General features: G+C 38.8%; 1 protein-coding gene across 3 annotated transcripts in view; it reads right to left on the bottom strand.

Annotated features, from left to right (window-relative positions):
- Positions 1-18,375, bottom strand: part of si:dkey-247m21.3 (5-hydroxytryptamine receptor 4) — a 44,729-nt gene extending 26,354 nt beyond the window's left edge. Inside the window, exons 1-5 of one of the 3 annotated variants that reach the window (XM_058616662.1) lie at positions 18,250-18,375; positions 3,099-3,180; positions 2,393-2,596; positions 1,381-1,581; positions 835-988 (exon numbers count right to left, since the gene is read on the bottom strand). In XM_058616662.1, the coding sequence (XP_058472645.1) occupies positions 835-988; positions 1,381-1,581; positions 2,393-2,596; positions 3,099-3,121 (582 nt within the window). In that variant the 5' untranslated portion in view covers positions 3,122-3,180; positions 18,250-18,375. The remainder of the gene's footprint in view (positions 1-834; positions 989-1,380; positions 1,582-2,392; positions 2,597-3,098; positions 3,181-18,249) is intronic. The other 2 variants (XM_058616661.1, XM_058616663.1) reach the window with 2 other exon arrangements.
- Positions 18,376-18,726: the final 351 nt, after the last annotated feature.

The following is an 18,726-nucleotide window of genomic DNA, read 5'->3' as shown; positions in this document are numbered from 1 at the left end:
AAGCCCGCTTAAAAAGACTGTGTCGTTCAGATGCAAGCGGGCGAAATGCCCAAGCGAGAAAGGAGAGTTCCATTAAGTGAGGCTGAATGAATTCATCTCTCCCTAACTGCCCCTGGAATTCCTGCCGCTCTGAAATTACCTCACGCCAAAACATCCAAACATCCAAACCACGAGAAAATGCTTGTTGAAGTGGTGTCTTTGCTCACAGCAACAGAGCCTCCGTGGGGACGGGACTTGTGTTGTGATGACTGCATAACCAATGTCATTGTTCCTGGGATTGGAAGCGTTATTAGAAACGGAATATTCGGTTGGAACGGTTTCAGCTGCGTTTGCCCCCACAGAAAGAACGTCTCTCTCTTCAGGCGTTTTAGGGAGGAACAGTGGGATATTTGTTAAAAAATACTCGAAATTTCCATCATGCGGGGTCGTATTATGTTTCTTTGTATAATAACCTGCTATTTTTAAGCTTCTTGCTGTGTCACTGCTGCATTTATAGCTGCTGATTCAATCGTTTACTACCGTCTATCTTTAAATTTAGATGATGATCCAGTTGATGATATGAATGATATTAAGTGCTGTCCCAAGTACGCTGCAGACATAATACTAACAGCCAGAAGATGAACATCTCTGCCAAAAATAGAGGAGACAAATAAGAAATAAACATGTTCTCTCGGGGTCTTTCCTTCCCACTGTTTAAAAACCCATGTGCATTGTCACTTGACCTAAGAGTGTAAGCCAATTAAACACATTTCCCACTGGTGGAAAAACCCATTTAAACATGGCATTAAATAGTTTTTTATTTTATTTTACCAGTGGGGAATATAAGAAACTTACAATGTCCTCAATGCCGATGGCGTTCCAGCTTTGCATGATGGGTAAGAAGGAGATGAATGTTGGGATGAGCCAGCAGCTGCTGAGCATTAGTGCTACTCTCACTGGAGTCATTTTGTGTCTGTAAACCAGCGGCTGGCAGCAGATAGCGTAATACCTGGAAAATAAACACACACACACACACACACAGCAGTGTACAATCTTAGAAGCAATATTCCAAGAAACTGCACACATCAAAACTGGTTTAAAATTAATTTAAGTCTTCAATTGACATCAGACAATAATAGTTATTTTCGCCCTTAGTCTCCTGCAGTTCTTTTTATGACTTTTCTTAGGAAGCTTGAGGTCAACTGGTAACATTTCCTCAGAAACCTGTACTGCTGAGATGCAAAAGAAAGGTTAAATATCAGTTTTCTTAGTGTATTGTTGAATCACAGTCATGTTTTCGGATGAAGGTATTGACTGAGGATAGTTTATCTCTGAAAGAGAGCAAAAATGTATCATAATGTACCTTTCATTTCATATCCCTGTAGAGAAAAACACGCAAACCTGTCAAGCGCAATGCAGCAGAGGTGCAGGATGGACGCTGTCGTCAACAGGACGTCGAGCGACGTTCGGATGAGGCAGAAAATGGCTCCGTACCTCCACTCGCCGGTGGTCAACTCAATCGCGGCAAAGGGCATCACGACCACGGCGACCAGCAGGTCAGCAAAAGCCAGCGACACGATGAAGTAGTTGGTCTTCTTCTTCCTAAAAGGAGACAATTAAAGTCTAGTAGTAGGCGGAATGTTGCCGCAACCATTCCATCTCTGGAGATGAGCTTAGTTCCCTGCTCACAGTGTGAGAAGTGTGTAACAGTAATACTGCTAATAATTCTATAATCTTGTTTTTCATGCACCTTCCAATTGGAATAGTGTCACAATTAGGAGATTAAAAACACAATAATACCACATTATTTCAAAAGTAATATCTGGGTACTAGTTTGGTTAGTAGACGATTATGAATCATCCTACCACAATAACATGTTGAGAGTGGCTAAGCACATTGAGCTCTGACCCTTACCATGTCCTGAACCATGAATACAGACCATTACATAAGTTCAAACATTTAATTTCCTCCAAGTTAATATAGACTCTCTCTGGTTGCGAACAGATTCTGGATTACCTTTGGCAGATGGTCATTTTTTAAGTGCACAAGTCCACTAAGTCGTAAAATGTTAATGCCTTTAGGTTCAGGAATAGTGCATTATTTGGCAGGTGATACCCCTAACTTCAAAACAATAGGTTATATAAGGAGTTAAGAGTGAATAATATATAATAAATAGACTGTTTTTATTTAATTTTTAATTTGTATTTGAAGTAAATCTAGATTTGTGTAATATAGCATTTACTTTAGATGTTTTGTAAGTATAGGCCCAAGATGTCATTTAAATGTTGCAAAATAATGCACCAAAATCAGATATGCCAGTGCTGCACATACCAGTTTTAATGTTTCGGAAAGAACGGTCCACTGTTATTGACGCTGATGGTTTATATAATAAAAAAAAATCGTACAGACTCACCGTAGCTGTCTGTCCTTGCAGAGCGCCACCATGACCAGCAGGTTACCAAAAACTGTCATGATAATAATGATGGAGAGGAAGATAGAGAGCACAATTGTCTCCAGTGAGCTCAGGAACTCCTCCTCCACCTCCTGCTCCTTCTGCTGCTGATGATGTTGATGTTGTTGTTGTTGTCCTGTCTTTATGATGTCATCCAACAAACTGCTAGAAAAGAAGAAAAAAACAAATACAAAAATATACTTTATCTCGCAGCCGTTTGAAACTCCTTGTATGCATGAGTCAGTAACATTATTTCTTGTACATCCTTGGATGAGAAGAATATCAGTTGTTTGTCTTGGTAGCTTAGCTTAAGGCCCAATAGTTAGCTGTATTGAAAAGCGATTACATTTATATGTGTTTTTGGGAAATAATATAAGGCAAAGAGGAAAGGAATTGGGCTTGTAACCCGAGGGTTGCTGGTTTAAATCCCGGGAAGGGTCAAGGGCTGGGGTGTCCCTGAGCAAGGCACCCAATTCCCCATAGTTCCCCACGGCTTGTGTGTGTTCAGCAGAAATGTCTAATTCTAGTTCTGATTAAAATAGATTTTAGAACGTTTTTAAAAAAAGTTTGTTAGGAGTAAGGAGAATATATACACTTATATACGCTTGTATATGGGTGATATATTCATGAATCCTCCTAGATTTCACTCAGTGGAACAAAAACTCACTGTTGTGGTGATGCTGTTGCCATCACTGTTCATCTGCACTGGAGTCAGCAGAGGAGAGTCCTCATCACCCCATGCTCTGGCCCTGAATACAAACACAAACACAAACGCACACATGTTTAAAGTGTAAAAACATCGATATTTCTGCCTCGGCCGATGTGATGGAACACGTGAGCGTGAATGCGTGTGATATTTGTAGGGCAAATAGGCTGAAACAGGCAGCAGCTGATTCTGTCAGATTCCATCTGCTTGTTAGTTTGTCTTCATAATGCAGTAACAACCATGGTTTCCACACCTTGGTTGAAATCAAATTCAAGGACGTTTCAAGGACTTTCCAGGACCAATTTCCTCAGCATCTGGACAAGTGATTGTCCTTAGGATCTTGGTCAAAGTCAGTCTTTGTAATTGTCTTTGGTGAGACAGAGATCATGGAATTTTCATTTCCCAGGCGTCACTCTGCATCTGTTGCTCTCTCTTGCTTAACGTTACTCGCTCATAGTTCTGCATGAAATCTCACGTCAGTGGCGGAGAGAGACAGTGGACATTGTCCACAACGCTGCTAATAATGATGACTCCACATTTGTCGTTTACCTAAATATCAACTGAACTTCTCTCTTGCACTAAATTCAAGCACTTTCAATGACCCGTTTCTATTTTCAAACAATTTCAAGGGCCTTGATATAAGGACCCATGGGAACCCAGTACCCGTAGTAAAAGTCTATTTTCTTTTCCCCAGTGAGGGGAAAGTCAAATACCAGCTCCTGAACATCAGCTCTGGTAAATAATGATTCAGCAGTTTCTCTCTCTCCCTGTCAGTCTCCTTGACCTCACAGCCCATATTTAACCTCGTCAAATAAGGTAAACATATTGATATTTACCAACGACAGCCTGAGGTAACGTAAGGACCAATTGTTTACAATAACTTGAGGGTAAATGTCCATCTGGATGTCCAACATTTCTGTTTGGATAATATCAGAAATAAAGATGATTTCATGTTTCTCTACCAGGTTTGACTTGTGCAACTTTTACGTTTCATCATTTTGCTGTCTGTCTCAATATAATCTACATTTTTGCACACAAATACTGTATATAGGGTTAAGTGTTGCTTTCTGTTCCTTGTGCATGCACTGAAAAAGGTAGAATTGATTTCATTGAGTGCTTTTAAATCCAATTTTGATTCCATCACATGTACTTACTGAGATTTGAAATGCCAACATTCACAAATTAGTAATAAACAAAAAAGCAAAAAATGGCTCACTGGTGTACTAGTTATAGGGCGAAAATTCTACAGCTAAGAACACACAGTAGGTTTAAGAAATCCACTGCACCACGTTGAGATGTGCATATACTTTCATTGTATATTTATAGTCCATTGTGGGAGGAAGTGACAGAGGCATGACTTGTGATCTGGGTCACCCTCAGACCGAGTGTCTGCTTCTGAGGAGCAGCAGAGAGCCTTTCACCTGCACAGCCACTGTCAGCGCCTTATCAGCTTTAAGCAGCTCTTACAACATACAGTATGCGCTGCATCTCTGCCTCTTTATTATGGCCGTCTGCTCTTATCGCACTCGAGGGTCAATACAATAAATGTGAGGGCTCCTGTCGACAACACTTAACTTCCTGCTGTACACAGGTCACTGTTTACAGTGTGTGTGTGTGTGTCAGCTACTCCAGGTATAAGACTATGATGTAAGTTCACTGTAAACACCATCATTCACAAGACTGGTTATAGTCAGTCATGTTTAAAGTACCTTAAAGGTGATACTTGAGTTAAAGCAGAAGTACTTTACTAGAAAATGCCTTTGGTAGAAGTTGAAGTCACGTTTTTTTTATAATATTACTTAACTAAAAGTCTTAAAGTATATGATATTTACTTTACATAAGTATCAAAAGTAATTTTCCTGATATAGAATGTACTTAGGTAAAAAGTATTTAAAAAAGTTAGGATTGAGCCATGGTGGCTCAGTGGTAGGAGGAGTTGTCTTTCTACTGGAAGGTTGTGGGTTTAATTCCTGGCTCTGCTAGACACTTAACCCCATGTTGAAGCATGTGAATGGGTATGATTTTATTTGGTAGTAATGAGTAACAAAGACAGTTAGAGGAAATGTAGTGGAGTAAAAGTTGCTAGAAATGTAAATAACAAAATAAAGTACAGATACATGAATTTTGTACTCAAGTACAGTAACAAAGCATTTGTACTTTGTTACATTGCAACACTGGTTATTGGCACAGCATGGTTTGATTTATTTCAGCTCAGAATAGAGACAGATTTGTCAAGAAGTCCTGGAGAGACAGCTGTTCCACTTCTGATGTTATTTTATCCACATATACATCACACTGTAGTTGTGACAAGTGAGCCAAGAACTGAACTCAAAACAGAGTAAAGGTTCAGGGTGTTTTCTTTCAACATCTTCACTTTTAATGGAAAGAGGAGGGAAAACACGAGTCTGATAGATTACACCAAAGCCTTATTGTACTTGGCTCAGGCACAGCCTACATACCAGCAGTATATAGGACCAGTAAGACTTAATGCTCTGCTCTGCTCCAAACACATGTGGACCAGAGACGACAGGACCCCTGTGCATATATATATGCTCCCCTAACAACACCCACACAGATGCTTTTTCTGTCTCTAAATCCCATCTGCTGCTGTCGGACATACACTGAACTCTGGAGATCGTTTGTGAGAGTGCAAAGGTCCCTAGAAGTTGTTCCGACACTTTCTGCACATCCTCCTTCTGTTGATCTATGGATCAAGTCCATAGATTTCACATGAGAACCAGGGCTGTCACTTTGTATCCGTTTCAAATATGCAAGAGGAAGTTCAAACTGGAAGCTTAAAAAACAATTTGATTAAAAAGAACAAATATACAGCCTAGAAGCACACCAGTGTCTCAAGATATTACTATGTTGTCCAGTAGAGGGCGGTGTGGGTGCAACTTGTCTAAAGATCCAGGGTCAAGGGTCAAAAGAATAATACATATATACACAATACACATATACTTCCATCTAGGGCTTTTTCTAATTGATTAATCTGTCGATTATTTAATTGTTTGATCCATAAATGTCAGAAAATCTTTCCAGTGTTTACCAAACCTGAAAATTAAGACGTTCTCAAACATCTTGTTTTGCCCCGAAACCAAAATGATTCAGTTTTATAGATTTCTTTGTTACACGGAGCAAAAAAAACAGAAAATATTCACATTTAATAAGCTGAAAAAGCCTCAAACTCGTGATCAAAATAGTTGACGAATAATTTAATAGTCGATAAATAATCGAATGATCGTTGCAGCGGCCCTACTTCCATCTGTGGTTTATGTTGACGTAGATCAGTCCACAAGGGGGCAGTGCAGAGCTTGGAGTTTCTGACACCAACAAACAAGGTGACAAGTCAAGGACAGAGGAGGTACGTTCAGATGACCAGCCACATTCTCCAAATCTGAGTCCATTCCGGTTTATTACAGGTCAGATTACATGTTGTTCACATTCACAACAACAAATGTCCTGTATCTGACTTTCTTCACAGGACTCGCACACATTTTACCGACACATATTCAACAGAAAATGACATATTTCACATGGTGGATCAGAAATTGAATTAAGATTATTTATTAAGAAATTTATAGGAGAAAAAGGAGGTCAAATATAAACGTAGCCATACAAACTCACAAAATGTATCCAAATGTTCTACTATTGTTGAAATGTCTTTCTTGTGTATGGTATTTTCATGTAAACTATTAGCTACACCTGCTCTGTCTGTTTGTGTATATGTATGGTTGAGTATCAACAAGTCTTTCTAGTGTGTCCTGAGGCCTTTATTGACCTCTGACCCCTCTGTACATCTTGGGTCTAAAAGGTCTGTTGAGTAATTCATCAACAATTGAAACACACAGTGACACAGTACGATTAAATGTCAACAAGTCCTAGCAGGAATAATTCAGCACAAACAATGAGGCACAGATTGGATTCTGACTTTATAAGTAGCACACTGAAAAATTACTGATTATTGCATCTTCAGTGGCCCATAAAGGAATCTGCAATCAGCATTAGCATTTCCCCTCTCTGGCACATGCACACACATCATTGTCACCGAAACCACCCTCCTACTCATTGTCCCCTCGGTTCCTCACACGTCAGACTGTCTCAGGAATGAGAAGATATTAGCTCGATGTGAATTTTCGACAACAGAGAGAAGGGGAAAAAAAGAGTGAGAAAGAAGAGGAGCCATATTTGTGACAGACTGACGTGGGGGTTTGGTCTGTGAAGTGAATCCAGGGAGGCGTGTGTGTGTGTTCACAGTGTCCATGTCACATCTAACCGACGTGAAGGGAGAGAATATATTACATTTATGTCGGCTCTTAAGTAACTGTACAGCCTACAGCTGTTGTTTTACTGTTCGATATTTTATTAATCATCCTTCAGTCAGGACATCTTTATCAACAAACAAACAGATGAAAAAACGATAGATAGATAGATAGATAGATTGCTATCTAGCATAGATTGACAGATAGATAGAAAATTAAATTAAAGTTAGCTGGCTACTTAGCTGCCTAGTTAGCACTTAGCTATTTAGGATAGATAGATAGCGGCTGTTAACTTTGTAGCATAGATAGATAGATGGCTAGTTAGCTATCTAGCATAGATAGACAGATAGATAAAAAATTTAATTAAAGTTAGCTGGCTACTTAGCTGGCTACTTAGCACTTAGCTACAGATAGATAGCATAGATTGACAGATAGATAGAAAATTAAATTAAAGTTAGCTGGCTACTTAGCTGGCTAGTTAGCACTTAGCTATTTAGGATAGATAGATAGAAAGATAAGATAATTTTCAACTGTTAAAATAACACACAGTCAAAAGAATGTAAAGCAAAAGGCTTAAGCCAAAAGCTTATTTACAGTAATACTTATTTCAACATCATGATTTTCACAACAACATGGTGACAAGAAAAGATAAATGGTGTTAATAAATATGTCTAGTTTTGGCATATCCCCCTTAACTTAAATGTTTAATCATACATCCCAGCTATATCATTACATCGAACACACACAGAACCAATCGCACACTACACAAGCAGATGCATTATTGACAAATATTGCAATCAACCGTTGCACCTGCAGCCTATAATTAGTAAACCGCTTTATTTCAATTAGACACTATTGTGTGTGTGATCACTGCAACATTGTCAACACAACAAACGCAACAAATGAAATGCTCTTTAACTCTCCACTCGCTCGTTTTCTTGTCAGGTGGGAAGAAAATTCAGCCTACTTCTCACATAATCTCACACCTCAGATTGTCAGAGGGCTGAACCATGTGTGTGTGTGTGTGTACACGTACGTGTGCTTAAATGCATATCTGTTTATGTGCATGTGGAGGAGGCGTCGCTGATTCTGTTTCCAAGGAGACAGAGAGGTATCATGTTCGGCAATCAATTATCATGTAATGTGAAATGGTGAAGTGAAGGAGTCGGGCTCTTAAAAAAAATACTTCTTCAAAGACAGATGTGTTTGTTGAGTCTGTGAAGTAACAATCAATTCCTGGTTAATGTGGAATAAAACATATATCTGGTGATATTCTATCAATCCTATATCTATAAATGTTTATATCATCCAGAACTCGATAACTCATCCGTCCCAGAACTACATCTACTTGTTAAAGGGTGTTAACAGCAGCAGAGCCGGGCAGTTACAATAATACAATAAGCACTCCACTTCCAGTTGTTTGTGCTGTTCTCCTTTCCAGCCATTGTGCTTGTATAAATTGGTTTCTATGCTTCTTATACAACAAATCTGTTCCTTAGTGCTGGCACAAAAGAGAAACAAGCCCTTGACTTTTTTCTTTTTCTTTTTTTTCTTTTTTTAACTCTCAGGACAGTCAGTGTTGTTGAAGTGCATCATTACACATTTGCTCGATGTTCATAGAAGCTGCTCATCTGTTAAGAGATGCAAACAACATGTGACTTTGTCCTATGAACTGTACATGAAAAATTGGTTTTTAGCTCGCTTATTACCTGAGAGTGCCAATGTGGAAATAAAGGGTGACTCTCCAGGTTTAAAAAAGAAGTCCATTTGAATGGAAGTCTATGGGAAATGAGCCTACTTCCCTGAGTCACTAGTTCTGGGTCTTCTTCGGTAATTGGTAGAACATTATGTTGAATTTTATACATTGTGTTCTTATTTAAAGCAAAATAAATGATGAAGGCACAAAGGAATGGACACCAGTGGGATTAACTTGTTCTATGTCAGGAAAGAAGAAGTGAGACAGCTGGTACATCCAGGAAAAGTTTAAAAGTTAATTCTACCATTCAGTTTTTCCCCGCCCAACTCTGCGCTGCTGCTGCTGCATACACACAAACGCTCCCTCAGTCTGTAAAATAATGCAGAATACAAATAAAGTTGCATTGTTTCTGTTCACGAAGGCTTTACAAACAGAGGCAGCAAAAAAAGATAACCAAATGTTACACAGTGCACTAGGGCTGAAACTAACGATAATCATTTAATCTGTCAATTATTTTCTCGATTAATCGAGTACTTGTTTGGTCCATAAGATGTCAGAAAATGTTAAAAATTGTATTCAGTGTTTTTAAAAAAATAATTAAACTGATTTAATCCAGTAATTGATTAGTAATCAATGAATCAAGTAACTGTTTCCACTCTACAATGCACCTTTAATTTTGTCTTCCATCCATGGAGTTTAGCCCAGTATTAATGTTCAGTGACATCAGTTTATATATATATATATATATATATATATATATATATATATATATATGTATATGTATATATAAATCTCTCTCTCTCTATATATGTATATGTATATATATATATATATATATACATATATATATACATATATACACACAGTATTAGATGTACATGAGCAATCTTCACCTCCTTTGACTGCAAACTGGTGAAAACATGAATCTGCGGAAAATGGAGTCCTCTGTCAATTTCACTCCACAATGACCTGCCGTAGGCCAAAAATACCTTCCTGTTGCACACACACACACACACATACAGAGAGTGAGCCGGGGTGGGGGGGGGTTGATTATTCAGTGTTATATTAACTGACAACAACAGGAAACTTAGCTATCAGAGAAGTGACAAACACGGAAAGTTTGCTTGTGAGCGAATTGCTTCGCCACACCACTCGACGCCGTGAAATAGCCGCTCGCCGTCAGAAGCAGACAGTGTTTGTCTCTGGGTGGATTAATGGAAAACGCCTCTGCTGTCGAGGCATGCAACACTCTCCACTCTCAAATGGAACCAGTTCAGAATAAAATTCTGTGGTAGAAAGAGTATTTAGAGTAAACAGAACGTCGCTTAAACCCTTCAAACGCCCTTTGTGTTCACATTTGTTGCCCAGCAACAGCGCTGTTAAATATAAACAACTCAAGGCAACAATGGCCTTTTAGAGAAAAAGAAAAAAGTTAAGGTGTACTAATGTTGGGGGGGGGGGGGGGGGCTTATACACCAGATCTAATATAAAAAATCACACAACAACATTAAAATGGACCAAAAACATCAAATACAAAACAACTTCAGCTCTGATTGTCTTGTTGAGCTCCATTATGTGCAAAAAGGAATATTAATCTGTTGGATTTGTGTACACCACCAACCTATATAACACACAACTGAATAACCTGACAGCATCTGAGACATTTTTTCCTTTTAAAGACAGGAAAAAGGAAAACAAAGAGGGATATTTGTGTATATATACAGTACAGCTGAACGAGAGATTTATTTACTATGGTAAAAACATTACTACTCAACTTTTTAATGTAAACAAAAGGGTACTGGGTTTCAATCGACTTTACAAGCACTACACACAGGAAGTAATGTAATGTGTAATATGTCAACACAGATTGCACAAGTAAAGCGAGACATACTGCAAATAAGGTTGGAGTCTGACTGTCAACACAAAGAAACACCCTGAAAAAAAAGGTTCAGAAGTTTATTCTACTCCTCAAAAATCCCTGTCATTAAACACTTCTTGAACCCGCCCACCCCTGCTCTGCTGGTGGATACACACAAACGCTCCCTCAGTCAGGTCTGACAGTTAATGTTCACACGAGAATGTGAAAATGGATTCTGAATTTTGAAATATAAAGGTTTAATTATTTATGTATTTACTGAATGTATTGGGGGCCATAATTATTTCCCTTTCAGTCCTTTCAGAAAACCACCAGGTAAAATAATTACCCCAAAATGAACCTTTTGTATTCATATCAGGGTCTGAGTGCTATTTTGGACCAGCATGTTTTTAAAACAGCCCACAACGAACCAACTAAACACCTTTTGACTTTTTATTCCCAATGAAGGCGACAGGTTGTACAAAACACTTTAAATGGATGGGTAAGGTGAGGAATACTCAACTGCAGCATGCAAATTTCCCCAATAAATGTTGCTAAATTTAACCTTTAATATCCAAAAGCTGTCTATAAAGTCACCGCTTCGGCAAGGTTGAAATCATTGGTGTCCCAAATACATGCAAAACGTGCAGGGAGTGTAGATGAAGAGGGCGACGGTTATGGTTTGTTTGAGAGGGTAATTGAGTGCGCCGGCCTCGTCAACGCGCCCATTCCACTGTAAATAGACGTTGACTGAGGAGTGAAGTGAACAACACACCAACACGTGCATGGACGCACTCACACACACACACACACACGCCGACACACACAGTTATGTGTGAACAAACAGAGCAATCATCCCCACTGTGCCTCCCTCTGGATTTCATCTTCTGCTGCCTCATATTTAAGAGAAATATAAACCTTTTAAAACCATAAATTTAAGGGGGAATTCTTTTTAACTCCTGTACCAAAGTCCATAGAAAACAAAATGTGTTTTTAGCTGACAGTTAAAGCAGCTTTTTCCTGGTCTGGTGCTGCCTTATTTGGTAAGTTTGTGCCACTTAGGTAAATCTGAATGAGGGATTTCAAACATCAAAGTCTCAAGATAATATATTTGAATTTACAGATGGAGGCAGCAGTGGATTAACAACTTCCCTGAGCCGCAACGTACTGTAAATTGTCCGTTTTCTCTATGGACGTCTTCTCTGCGGCTAAATAATTGAGATGTCATAGACATATTTAACTGTAAATCGTGTCATCAGAGAATGTGATTGTTCAAAATGTCAGTACCAAACATTCACCGGTCATTCTCACATTTTTTTTCAAGATTCTTCATTTAAAACTATAGACATTTATTATTTAAAGGTTTTTGCCACATTGAAGACAACACACATCTCACAAAATGGTCAAATTCAACTCACAACAATGTAACATAAAAGTTTTTCCCTGTCCTGCCTTTTACTAAGTAACTCGACATCCAGAAATAAATAGTCAACAATGATTCAGGAACGTCCGCCGTGAGCCCGGAATTTAATTCTCTTCTCCTTTTAGGAGACAAACATACCATCAGCTAAATTTATGTTGTGGGGTATCTCACCACTGCGTGCAACAACAGCTGATTACTATGTTTCAGAAGAACTGAGCCTTGTTATCTTGGCATTTATAGATCACTGAGCCCGGCTTTAACAGTGCATCAAACAACCTGTTCTACTGCTTTTGTCACACAAATATCTAACCAAACAGCAGCTCAATTCAGCTGCATGCAGATATGTAGAAATTCAAATCAAATGTCAGAATGATAAGTGATTAAAGTGACTTGGAATGATTATTGTTGGCTGGTGTTTCAGAAAACGGCTGATCTACAGGGATTTTCCACACCAAACCTTCCCTATAGGGTCTAAAAAAAGAGGAAATAGCAGCACCTAATAAAGTGGCCAGGGAGTGAATATACTAATATATATTTAAATGAACCACGGTGCTTAACTTGTCTTAATATGCAAACATAGCAGATTTATTTATAAAGTACTACCTCCACTACACCAGGTGGCGATAGTCCCTCTTTCAGCTTGTTATTATTAAGGGTTTATGTGTGTATGTGTGGGTCTATGTGTTAGTTTTTATGACAGTTTCTTCTCCTCCTGTGTACCAGCTTCTTCTGTTGTTTCCGGATACGTGCAGCAGTCATTCGACTTTATCAACTTGGAGAGATTTGATTTAGTACAATGCCAGTTTAAAACATCGGACTAAGTCAATAAACGTCATAAACGCACTGATTGTTGAATTTACCACTTTGCCCTGAAGGTGCAGTACCTCATCTTTTTTTCAGTAACCAAATATGCTGCTCTGGGTGAGGTGACACTAATAATGAAAAATGTCTGGCGAGCCATGGGATTCACACTAATGAGTTGGCGTTGGTACAGACGGCCTAAAATTAGCCTGAAGGCGGTGTCTCTCTCTCTCTCTCTCCTAAATGTCTGTAGGGAGTGGCAAATAAGGACAGGACGATAACCTTTCCCGGTGCAGACAAAGACTAAAAGGCTGATCCCCCCCCTTTCAAAAATCCCTTCCTTGCTGTTTTATATCTGCCTGATTTATTTACAGATGCTCATAACCTGGGAGGTGGCCAGTGTTGGACTCATGCCCTCCACGGGGGTTTCAATGTCTGCACGGAGGCAGGATTGTTCTCTTTCATGTAAAATAATCAAAATACAATTCTATTTTTTTTAGAGTTTTCTGCTTGTTAGGGTCCGAGCACACAAGGTTGTGGAGGAATCTATTGAAACTAAAGGAGTTTTATGATATTATTATTGTTATTTTAAAACAGCTGTCTTCCCCATGCCCCAAGACTCTGGGATTTTGTGACTACATGAGACCTGGTGAAAATGTACATCTGACAGTGGTTCGGTGAATGTGCGTGAAAATTGGATGTGGGAGGGGCAAATAAGTGCGCCGCCCACACAGCATGTTTATCGTACATGCAGCGAAAATCGGTACGTGTGTGTAGAAGGTCAGGTTACATTATGACCATGATCCACACCCAACAGGAAGGCCGCCATCTTCTTCTTCCATCTTTTTTGTAAATGCTAGTCTAAATATAGTTTAGTTTGTATTAGTTTTAGTGTTAGTTCTATTTTGTATTTAATTTACAGTACTGTGTCATTAAAAACCCAACAAAAGATGCCATTTTAAAATGTTTCTAATTTCCACCAGATTAAAACAAATGAAATACAGTTTTTTGTGGCATGGAATTAGAATCCCTGGCACATTGTATTCTACTGAGATGACGTGCATATCATTCCTCTCTTCTACTTATTGTAAAACCTCTCAAAAGTTTGCTTTTAATTAACTTTATATACATCTTTAAGATGCAAAAACACTTGGTTTCCTTTGTTTTTAATGCTGCTAATTGCTGTTTAAAGGATTCCGCTGTGAATGTTGTCTCTTGCCTTGGACATGACTTTCTGAGAACAGAAGCCGGGTCGAGGGGACAAAATGAAGTAGGTTTACTGCCACAGAGGGGACGGTTTTAAACAACCGCCAAGGGAATTGCATTTGGATGACACCCGACTTCAGATTTGTCTCGAAATGCTGCATCCCATGCAATAGATAAGTCTGAGTCTGAGAATATATAATAATACTCGGTGCTTTAGTAAAGGCTGCTGGCAAAACTGTGGGTCATCCCTGTTGCTATTTCATTATGTGTTCCTATTTCGGTGAATGTAAACCCAAAATCCACTCTCTGCTTTTCATTTGCTCGGCACCGACACTGTCCAGCCACTTTATTAGATACACATGATACATGGCAGCAACTCAATGCCTTTAGACGTCTGCCGAATTGTGGAAAAATTGGGTGATTTGAGTGACTTTGAATGTGACATGGTTGTTGGTGCCAGGCGGGCTAATCTGAGTATTTCAGAAACTGGGATTGTCACGGACAACCGTCTCTAGAGTTTGACAGAAAATGGTTTGGAAAAGCGCGAGTGACAGCTTCTCTGAGCAAAGATTACTGGTTGAGGTCAGAGGAGAACGACCAGACTGGTTCAAAATGATATTCCAATATCTCCAGGAATCAAAGTAGGCTGAAGTACATCCCTGAATGCACACACCAGATGCTACTCCTGCCACTTTATTAGGTGCAGGACACCTAATATTATGACTCTCATCAAAGTCTTGCCTTATAGTCTTAGTTCTGGTCTCAGAAAATCACCGTCAGATGTGCAATTACTATTAATCCAGTATAGGACAGAGCAGGGGTGTCAAACATATGAATTCATCCTGCTAATCAGAACGTGAAATACTAGAATTTTCAGTCTCAGAATCATATAAATCCACTGTGATCATATGTAAATGGTTAGTTATGCATAATATTCTAGAAATTGCACGTGTTTTGTAAAAAAAAGGGGGGGGTTTAGGTTATTATTATGGTATTATTTTACTGGTCCGGCCCACTTGAGTTCAAATTGTGCTGTATGTGGCCCCTGAACTAAAATGAGTTTGACAGCCCTGGTATATAGTATTATACACTACATTTTTCATGGTGCATTGCATGGAGAATGTAAAAAAAAAAAAGAGTCAGAAAACCATGCATACAATACAGTGCATAGCAGGGTGTATAAATAAAGAAAATTATACATGTGTTTAAAACAAGCAGAATAATGTGCAGTCGATTCACGTTTACACGTAACGTGTGACAATAAATCAAGTGTCATGAATCATGCGTTCCAGTATCTAATGTGGGCTCACTCATTGAGAAGTGGCCCAACACACTTTTCCCTCTTCTGACACCTCTGACCTCCACCTGCAGACGGCCCAAACCACAACAGATCCTCGCCTGTGATAATGTCTTCAATGTTTACGCGTCCCTCGTTTTCACTGCGTGTCCATGTGTGAGTGGACTGCAGATGCAGGACCGGAGGAGCTTTAGAATCATGTTTACATCAAACAGAGAAATGAAGTGGCCGCAGAGGACACGTATGATGTCAATCACTCACCCACAGCCTGATTGTGAGTGTTTCTAAAACAGCTGATCTTCTCTGGCTTTTCACACACACACACACACACACACACACACACAGCAGAGAGCGATCACGTTGATGAGAGGGGCTCAGAGGAGAGAAGACAGCCTCTGTTTTTTTGGAGCGGCACATTCCAAGACCACGTCAGGTTCAACTCGTGTCAGACAATAACAGAAATCCGAGGATGCTGTGGGACACGTCAGATAAAAAACACAGCCTGCTCTGATTAATCGAAATGTCCATTAATCTTATGTATATATATATATATTTGCTCATTTTTGGGCTGTTATCTTACTCCACTTATTCTACATTTGTTTTAACATGAGGTCACATGTGTTTGAGGAGTCGGGCTGGCCAATGATTCAAAAACTATATATGTATACTTAATATGATTTTCTTCAACTGCAAAATAAGAAATCATAATTATGTCGTGATATGCTGTTGATACATTACCCAGACATACATTTAGATATAATACACGTAATGAACTTCGAATGCACTGCAGGGCTGCAACTATCAATTATTTTCATAATCAATTAATAATAAATGTCTTGTTTTGTCCTCAAACAAACATTATTCAGTTTTTATGATTTATTTGTTATTATGGAGCAAAGAAAGCAGAATAAATATACATTCAAAAATCTTCGACACACTTATAAAATGTGTTAGTAATCGATTAATACATGATCGATTGATTGATTAATTAAATAAACGTTGCAGCCCTGTTTGAAGACTTATCTGTTTAACAATAGCTTGTTATGTCAGCCTGATGGTGTTTTGTTTTTGTCTTGTTTTACTTTGCCTTGTTTTAATGTTGTAACAAGTTTGTTGTTTACGTGACTTTCGTATTGTTTATAAAAAAAAAGCCGCGGAATGTATGCTGAAATGGATACTTTAATAAAAAGACGTTTGATATAACAGTAGCTTCAGGATTAAAAATTGACATTTATCTGACACATACCACATTCATTTCAAGTGTAAACTAATTTGAAAACATTTCACTGTGATGTTTTTGGTGATATCATGAAGCCCTATCAAGGAAGTCACATTTCTAAGTGACAAACTACACTGTGCGGTCACTTTATTAGGTACAGACGACATCTAATAAAGTGGCAGCTGTGACAGTCAGAGATGGGTCTTCTGCTGTCTCACCATAATAAGCCATTTTTCTGCCCACAGCACTGTCACTCACTGGTTATTTTCCCTCTTTGGCACCAACATGCAAGCATGCCCTGTTCAAAGTCCCTTAAATCAACTTTCTTCCTCATTCTGATGATTCATTTGAACTCCAGCCAGTCGCCTTGACCATGTCTACATGCCCATATGCACCGAGTTGCTGCCATAAACAGGTGTACCTAATAAAGTGGCAGCGATTCAACAATAGCAGGGCTTTTCATGTGTCCTGACAGTGAGGGGAGATACTGATGTGAAACAAAGCTCCCACTAATCTTTCCATGGACGGTCTCGACAGACCATAACAAAGACTGAGGAATAATTATGTGGTGTAGAGGCCAAGTAGGGAATTTTGGCACAACTTCGTCTACTTCCAAGATGCACAGAGAAGGTAAAAGGTCCGATGAGGTAAAATAAATTAATCTGTATGAAGAGCAGACGTATTTGTGGCCTTGTCTGACCCTGGCCCAGTGAACTAGAACTGAGCAGGAAGATGTTTCTGCACTCGCTCCATAACTTCAATTCTTTTCAAGTTTATCCAACCACACTTGCTGAACCTGAATGAAGTTCAATTCAAGTTTTTAACGCACACATCCTCCAGCCAAGTTTCACTTAATGTCCACTTAATATCACACAAATCCTTATTTTTACAGCAAACTTCTTCAATGTTCTGCACTTTACACCGTGTAAAACTGTCAATCTCTGAAAAAACACATTTTTTTCAAAGATACTGGACAATCATCCATCCTCAAGACATTTATTCATTGTCAACAAACTACCAGTAGATTATGAATGTATTATGTATCAATTACATCTGAAATTACCTGTCTTTTTGTGGTTTAACAGTAGATTACATTTAAACTGTATTAAGAATGCTTATAAAAACCTGAAGTTTGCACGCTGATAAAAATGAAAAACAACCTGCTGCTACATCCATATTAATCAATAAATGGATTATTGGGTAAAACACAATGCTCTTGTAAACAGTTCATCTCATAATCACAAAAAAACATATACAATTCTACAAATATAAATATATAATTCCATTTTTTTCGGTTTCCCTCTGTGTTTTTCCATCTCTTTTGTCAAACTTTTAAAAGAAAACAAATCCAACCTGCGCACCTGCATGTGCCGGGCTCCTCGCCTCCTCCTCCGCTCTACCAACACCGGAGCGTCTGTGTGTCGCTCATAATCCAGATTAAGTGAGTGGACAAAAAAACATAAAGCAACCTGGTTTGAATGAGCGCAGACACACAGAGAGAGAGAGAGAGAGAGAGAGAGAGAGAGAGAGAGAGAGTGACACCACAGAGTCCGTGTGCTGCCATAGAGAGAGAGAGCGAGAGAGAGAGAGAGAGAGAGAGAGACAGAGCTCAGTGCTGCCATCCTGTGGTGGATGAGCTGCATAACAGGGGGCCCCTAAATCTTATTTTACACTGTTAATGCATAATCCAGTCTCGTACAAAGTTCCTTAAAGGTGATACTTGAGTAAAATTCCAAGCATGTTATCAGAAAATAACTTTGGTAGAAGAAGTAAAAGACATTTACTGTATGTATTAAAAGTAAAAAAAAAATTGGACATAATTTTTACTTT

This window comes from Solea solea, chromosome 19, assembly GCF_958295425.1.
Source record: "Solea solea chromosome 19, fSolSol10.1, whole genome shotgun sequence".
NCBI classification, from domain to species: Eukaryota; Metazoa; Chordata; class Actinopteri; order Pleuronectiformes; family Soleidae; genus Solea; species Solea solea.
Note: the sequence above shows the minus strand (reverse complement) of the source record. Positions and strands in the feature narration are given on the sequence as shown.